The sequence below is a fragment of the Salvia splendens genome, unplaced genomic scaffold (assembly GCF_004379255.2).
Source record: "Salvia splendens isolate huo1 unplaced genomic scaffold, SspV2 ctg715, whole genome shotgun sequence".
Lineage (NCBI taxonomy): Eukaryota > Viridiplantae > Streptophyta > Magnoliopsida > Lamiales > Lamiaceae > Salvia > Salvia splendens.
Genome location: NW_024599384.1, coordinates 16,027 through 24,026, shown reverse-complemented (window position 1 = coordinate 24,026; position 8,000 = coordinate 16,027). Strand labels below are relative to the sequence as shown.

Genomic DNA, 8,000 nt, shown 5'->3' with positions numbered 1-8,000 from the left:
GTTACACAGTTCTGGATCATATTGTATCAACTGGCAGTGTACACAAAGGTTTCAACTATCTCAAGTTAGCTGTTTCATACAATGGTCAAAGTAGTATGTGGGTCTAAAAGGTTATCACCACTGCTTTATTAAGAGGTACAGCCTGCTAGGGCATGCTCTCACATAGCTCTAGTGAGATGTTATTACTAAGTTTTATAGTCATAGGTGGGCCTCAATTCTTACTCATCCCTTTATAATTTCTACATTGTGTTTTTAATAAAATTTCTTTGTAATGAAAAGATAAGTCTACAAAGAAAGTTAACCTCATCAGAATTCAACTATAAAATCACATTTGGTTCCAATAGTATTTTGAGTATTCTAATTCTACCCAAACTTTTCAGCCCTTTCATCTTTAACTAAGTTTGGGGAGGGGGAACTAGGAATCGAACTTTATATAGTGAGGATTGCCACTAAACTACAAGGCTCGTGGAACTACATACTCAACCATATTGTACCAGAAAAGATCCATCAAACATGATGGTGTTACGTGTACTATTAGTGGCTGTTCAGTTTGTTAGACAAAATAATCATGAGATGTAGTCTAGGATTGAGTTTCAAGATTATTTTAGTTGGAGGGGTGGTTATGACTAATTATCACAAGATTTTTGTGAGATTCAATCTCATGAACCAAACATTCAAACAATACATATTTAATGTCGAGATATATCTTGCAAATCGAACAGCCCTTAGTAGTCTACTACCAGTCAAATCTATTTGTAACTAGAAGTAAATATTATTCCTTTTCTTGTTGGCATTTCCATCATAGATAGACAACCCTGAGACTATATGTATGCAGTTCTGTAATAATGATAAATTTATCATTGCTATCTCTCCTTAACTTATTTTTCTTGAGGAGGCGGTCCTAATTTGAGAATAGCGAAACAGCTACAAGCCCATTCATATCAAGGACAAAACAAGAAACCTACAAAGGAACAAGGAAATGCAACATGGTAGGTGTTGAATTATGGTGACATGCAACAAACCTGCTGAAATTTCTCCTAGCAGCATATTGTTTACATGCATTGAGGGAGACACAGAAAGAGCCCTGGTTAAGCAAATAATTGCCGCAGCCTGCCAAATTGGAACCAAGTAAAGATTTCAATTCCAGGCAACAGTGAATATAGAACAGGAAAACTGTAAATCAATTGGAGAAATTCTCCAGCATAAATTTATACTCCATATAGAATCTTTGAGAAATTGACTGAAATTTGCACACATGATAAATAAACAAACTGCACAACCCAAAAGAAGCCAGAAAATCAAAATGGAGCGTGATACTTACAAGTAAGCTATTCCGATCATTATGATATGGAAACCCCTGTTCAACTGTTGACTGGAGTGAAGAGATAACCCTTGAGAGCAGCTCAGGAGGCATTCTTGAATATCTACAGATTGAAGAACAGTTAGACCAATTTGAACATTTAATTGATGCATTTGTGAATCACCACTAAATGCTAATGCAAGTGATTCTAATAAGAGGTTCTACTTCTGTCAACTCTCCATTAAGTGACTTAGGACCCCCATGTCTTCTTTCCAGAAAAGCAAGAAAACAGAATAAGGTAACAAATGTTCTACTGAAATTGTGGTTCAATAAGGATAAAACTAAACACAAGTCAAGCACGATGAACTTAGGCCTTCATAATATATTGTATACAAGACTAAGGAGTTTATTTACCAAACACCCAAGAAGGTATGAACATAGAACAAGTTGTGATATAGAACATAAAAATAAAGCCTTCACTAATTGTAGAGGCTTCCTAAGAACTGGTAAACTCATTGTTTCTTCACATATTCAACCTAATATGGTTAATCTAAAAAAGGGACAAAAACAATAGAAGCAGGTGGGAAAAAATTTAAATAATTTTCAGTTCTGAAGCTAAAACTTACGGTGTGGATGCTATCAAAAGCATTAGGATTTTAAATGACAATGCAAGCAATCTATCGCTGGTTTCGTGTTTGATTACATGCAATGTACCTGCTCAATATAGAGAATAATCCGTCAATCATACTGTGGCTCTTAGAGCATCATAGTTCTAGAAAGGCTTAGTAGGCAGAAATAGAAGATATACTCAATATGTTGAAAATTATTTGCAAATTGGACAATTTGTGCATTTGATCAGAACCAAATCATTAATCATGCCTTAATATGTAACCTAACCTTATACCAACCATAATTCACAAAACTTGACTAAACTTCACTTTTACGTAGCAAAGACATCTGATGTGTCATCACATCACTGAATTCTACTGTTGGAGTTGGCAAAATCGCAACTACTTGCTAAAATCATACATAAAGTGACAAGACAAAAGTACCAATTTTTAAGAGATTAGAATGAGTATGCAAACAAGCAAACGAACTTTTAGATCCAAATACCTGAATGAAGTTGCATCAAGATATGCCCAAGAGAGCTTGAAAGTGTGGTAAATGACCCATGTCTTGAGTGCTCCTTAAGTTCTGCTACCTGTAGGGAAACAGAAGCAGGCCCATCCAACATTGCCATAATAGTAGAAGCAGCTGCAATCCGGACCTAAGAAAAATTTACAGCCTTAGTAGTTGGTACAGAAACTCAAATAAGGAAAGATGAACACAATTTACCGTATATGACCAGAGTGCTTGGATGAATAAAATACAGAGATTTTTGCATAGATAAATACAAAAGATATATAAAAATAAAAAGAGTAGAGGAATGGTTCGTTTGATTGACAACACAGTCAATATAATGAAACCTTTAACGAAGGGTCGGAAAGAAAGCAGCTCATCAACGTAGTGTCATATTTCCTACATAAACATAAAGAGTAAATAAATTATAAGAACAAAACAAGAAGTAGGACAAGAAATCTTTTCTTTAGTGAACCCAAACCCATGAATGATTCATATACCATAGCATATCATAAACAAGAGACGGAGGAGAGCATCTTAACCTGTATTGTAGCACATCATTGGATGGCAAAAGCATTGTCCACTGGGCTGTAAACAATTTCGGATCAGCTCGGCTGAGATCCTTCGAGCAAAATTCAAGGGTTAGAGGAAAGAAATAGATAACATAGATTACCAATTAAACAAATAAGTTTTGCTGATACAAATTCTTGACTTGGAATTGTTAAAACTCTTAAAATCTTGTCCCACATCGACTTGGTGATGATCCTAGCTCCTCTATATAAAATGTGGATAACCCTCCCTCTTATAAGGCCTTTTAAGGGGTGAGTGGCCCATTTCTAATATGGTTTCAGAGCGGGCCCAAGTCGATAAGATTTTATCTCTTTATCTCTTCTCTTGCCTACCCACGTGATGGAAGTCCGATGTGTCATTCCGGCCCACACGTGAGGGGGCGTGTTAAAACTCTTAAAACCTTGTCCCACATCGATCGACTTAGTGATGATCCTAGCTCCTCTATATAAAAGTGGATAATCCTCTCTATTATAAGGCATTTTAAGGAGTGAGTGACCCATTTCTAATAGGAATTAATGAAGGTTAATTTTGAGAAGAGTCATCTACAAAATAAAGAGTAGTATTTTTTATTTGTCTACAAAATATGGAACTATTAGAATTTAAGTAGTAGTTAAGTCACATATTTACAGATCTAAGGGTCTCAACTGAAGTTCTCTACTTTGTTCCTCAATTCGCCCATCTGCAATTTTAGCCATGATGGTGTTCGAACTTCGGAGTGCTTTATCCTAAGTCCACCGTACTAATCCTAGTTTGCATCAAGTCATATTCAGAGTGGATCGGTTATTTGAAATAATGGCTTGAGAAGACAACAATGCAGCAGCTGCAACTAAAGGTGTTACTAGGAAAGATTTTAAAAATATACAACAAATATACATATTGAGATTAAGATTGCAGTCAAATGGTTTATTTGGCACTCATCGTATTGGTGAAAGACAAAGAGCTGAGCAAGTATACGATCCTCAATTGGAGGTTTCAAGAAACCATGCTTGTAACAAGCATATTCAAGAAACAGATGAATTTCCATTGACTATGAAAGGGTATGGTTCTTTTCCCTCAAGCTATGTTCAGTTGCACATGGTATCAACAATGAATGTACTTTTTCAAAACATCAACTACACGATCCTCAACCAAGCTAGGTTCAATTAATTATTTATTAGTTCATAAAAGATGGGGTTACATCATCTGCAAGCCCTCCTCTGGCGATGGCAATTCTAACATATTTGGGGCTTTGGTATTCTAATTCAATTCTAGATAGCAGAATCGGTCTCTGATGTGTTTGTTGTGAAATAATAAGGTTGCATGGTATTCCAACTTATATATTTTTAATAAAGAGAGCATGTGTTTCTCAAGCTTTCTCTGGAAAAACTGTTCAGGCTGGAACCAAGTCGAAAATGAGCTTGGCTAACAATCTATGATCAAACGCTAGAACTTTCTAATTTGGTAGTTTGACTGATCATGTTGACACTTAAGGTAGAAAGAAGATGGTGTTTCTAAACAATACTAGAAAAGGAATGATCTACATGGCCATAAAATTTATCATGCACAACTAAAGAAGCATGGGACAAAAACAATGAAGAGAAGATGAACTAACCTGAACACAAATAATTGCAGCTAATCTTGCCTTGGCTAAATAAGCTTTGCTGTTATCGATCACTGATCCATCATTATCACTGCAATCTGAATCAGACGAAATAAATTCATGTCTAGAAGAAGCTAGGTTCTCCTCATGTCTACTCTGTTGATTTCCAGCAACCTTTTTCGTAAGTGTGGAGGCTATAAGGGCTGCTTGGCCACTTTTAGGTTGATTTGATACTTCAAAAGGGATGTTTTGGCTAGTTGACCCAACCCCCTTCATGTGATTAGTTTGTTGATTCATAACGGATGGCTTGTTTACAAGGCCACAGCGGAAAAAGATTCTCAATGATGCCACAAAGCCAGCCACCTAAAACATTCAACACAAGGATTATTGCAAAGCATCTTTTCCAAACATGCAACCAATCTATGCCGTAGTCTCTTACATGTTCTGCTAGATATCCTCTAGGCTCTGCAAGAACTAAGTGCAGACACTGGAGAAGCTCAACATAAAACCTGATCAATGTTAACACCATTTGATTTCTCAAGAACAAATTCTTCAAACAAAAAATCTGATTAGAAAGGAAGAGAAAATTACTTGGCAACAGTATTATCCTCCATCAAAATACTCTTAGAAGCCAAGATGTCCATAACTTTCTCAGGACCTACAAAATCGCTAAACAATTAAATAAATCCTGTGTTGCTATATTTAGCCGGTGTTTTCAAGTGTACTACAATGGATACATACCACAACTGTTGACTTCCAGATTTCAACTGGCAAAGAAGCACCTACTCTGGAGTATACTTCACCAACCATGGCAAATGCAACTGTTAGGACTTCGCACGCACCTCTAGATACTGAATAGTTGTCATTAAAATATGTAGAATGCTTTGAGTCTCCTTGAAAATACTCAACCACTTCAAGAACAAAATTCAGCAGTTGCCCATTTTCAGAGGTGAAGCAGATGTCTGATATAAACTGAAAAGTAACCTGAAATTGAATAATTAACAGTTTGTTAGCTATAGGTGATGTATCTACTAGTTTATCTGCAAAAAGTGCAGTCGATGCAAGCCCAAGTCAGAAAATTGTGTGAACTAAAGGAAGAAGAGAAAGTGAAGTTTTAAAGATCAAAAGAAAGTTAATGTAATAAACTTAAGCAGCTTTAAGCTAATGCTAAGACAAAGCACTAGCAGCAAGCATTCCCAGAATTGAAACATCGTGCCAAGAAAACAAGCATCCTTTAGTGTGGTTATGCTAAGTACATCATCTAAGCATGTGGAAGAAACATTTCAGGGGATATGTGATAGGAATGAAAAACTACACCAGTATTGGCCATGGTTTGTCTACTTGTGTCAAAAGATGAATCAATGAAAGGGTTGGCAATTGAAGGGGTGCGGATTCGAAGCAGCCTAAATTGAGCAAGGACACATACCTATTTAGAAATATATGCCTAGTAATAAGGATGGTATGCAGGAAATAAATCTGTAATCAGCTTAGCTGAGGGACAATATCATTAATCATGTTGGGGGATAACATTGTCCCATGTTGTGTTCTCCGTTTTATTCATGTTCTACAGTTCTAGGAGCAACTCTTCCTCTCGTGTACCCTGAGACTACAACATTATGGAAAGAAGAAGGGGAGGAAGACGTAGAGAGATGAAGAAAAAATTACCACACCTTAAACTTTCTAAGAAATCCTTGGTGGGTTTGATTAGAGCAGCATTTCTGACAATAGCCATCTCTGTTTCAACATTGCCAAGGAAAACCTGCACTACCCTCTTGAACGAGTCACACACAAGAGCCCACATTGTTGAATTCATTTCGAGAGAAGAGGAATGACATATTCCATGGATCTGCAACAACATGAAAAAATATTCAGCTGCAAATGTCATAAACTTGTTTGAAAAATCATGATGGCAATTAATTTTTGTAATACAAGCTCATAACTTGTCCTATTTTCTTTTATTGGGATAAGAACATAAAAATGTTTCAAAATTAGTTATAAGTTCATATGATAATCATTGACAAAACAGTGCCGTTTTAGCTAAACTTATCACACCAATGCTACTTGGCCAAATGAAGTGGATGTTGAGGGTCAATTTTCTAGCTTCAGCCTCGAGACGAAGTTGTTCTGAACGGAGAGGAATCGATAGGAAATCATTAAATGAGAATTTACCAACAATGGGTGAACATGAGGGAGCAGACTCCGATGGAGGCTGAACAGGATACGGTAGCTTATTAGTATGTTTACTAGTAGTTGGTTCCAAGTGTTAATTTTGACATGACTTTCAATATAATACAAGAGTTGTAACACATTAGCACCTCTCAGATCTATTTAGCAGCGAAAGCAACATGAATGATCTCGTGGAGGATAAGTATCATAATGAGAAACAAATGCAAACCTTGTGTTTGCCAATAAGTTCATTTAGATCAGTCACCTGAATTACTCTACTTTATTACCTAAGGTATTCTCGACCACCTTGCATATGTAGGCCTGTAAAATATTCAGTGGCTATTGTGCATAATTGAACTAGGCACCACAAGTATTTCTCTACGCTCACCTTGTAGATTAAGAAATGTCTTCTTCTAGTTTAATGAGTTAGAATCTGAAGATGCGTGAATGGCGTCTATAATAAAAATATCATTTTGAAAATGTGAAGTTGGACGCAGAACAACTTGTGTAAAGTGAGTTGAAATCCCTAATTTGGTAAGAAAGGGGAAAGTGGAAACGAGAAGCTGAGACTCAATAAAAGTTGTTCTTCATCACTCTACTCCTCATAACAACATCAAAAGTAGAGCATGATATGAAAATCCAATCCACAACTACAATGAAAGATGTACCAGTGCAGATAATTTAACGAAGGTCTGAGTAGCATCTTCAATTCCTTGCTGATAATAAGAGAGATGGTCGCGAACCAACTCCAGCAATAGCATAAAGTCGGATGTGAGCTGCGAGTGCAAGTACAAATTATGAATCGGCAGAAAAATGTTGGATGAAATCGGATTTTGTGAGATCGGAAGTTGCGGGGTGTACCTCGTGCGGGGGCAACTGCGGCGCAGCAGCAACGAGAGAGTGGGATTGGGATAGAATTAATTTGTCAAGGAGGCGGACGACGGTGGCGCGAGGAGGCGAGGCCGAGTTTTCGTCCCTGAGAGTCAGAAACGCCGTTCTCCATGACTTCACCGCCGACGACGACATCAAAGCGCTGTTTCCCTCGTTTAGCATTAGCTTACATATTCATTTTATAAAATTTAATATTAAATTTATAAAATACTTCAAATAAAAAATGATTAAATTTAAAGAAAATTTATTTTGCTCATTTTACCTATTAGTATAAATAATAAAATCTGCATACTAATTAGCTTTCCACAAATCGTCACAAAGTTTTAGATTATAACTCATATATTGAAGATAGGGAAAACAAAAAAAGGACAGAAA

The 8,000-nt window shown here is 36.5% G+C and overlaps 1 protein-coding gene across 1 annotated transcript; it reads right to left on the bottom strand.

Annotated features, from left to right (window-relative positions):
- Nucleotides 1–901: 901 nt before the first annotated feature.
- On the bottom strand, nt 902–7,790 carry LOC121791084. Its single transcript, XM_042189130.1, has 15 exons — nt 7,596–7,790; nt 7,403–7,510; nt 6,239–6,414; nt 5,506–5,552; nt 5,306–5,419; nt 5,160–5,226; nt 5,008–5,077; nt 4,581–4,931; nt 2,962–3,041; nt 2,767–2,818; nt 2,414–2,567; nt 1,927–2,014; nt 1,322–1,424; nt 1,012–1,110; nt 902–961 (listed from the first exon to the last, which is right to left on the bottom strand). Exons 1-15 carry the CDS (start codon nt 7,785–7,787, stop codon nt 902–904), a joined length of 1,761 nt encoding a protein of 586 aa, XP_042045064.1. The 5' UTR covers nt 7,788–7,790.
- Between the last annotated feature and the right edge of the window lie 210 nt (nt 7,791–8,000).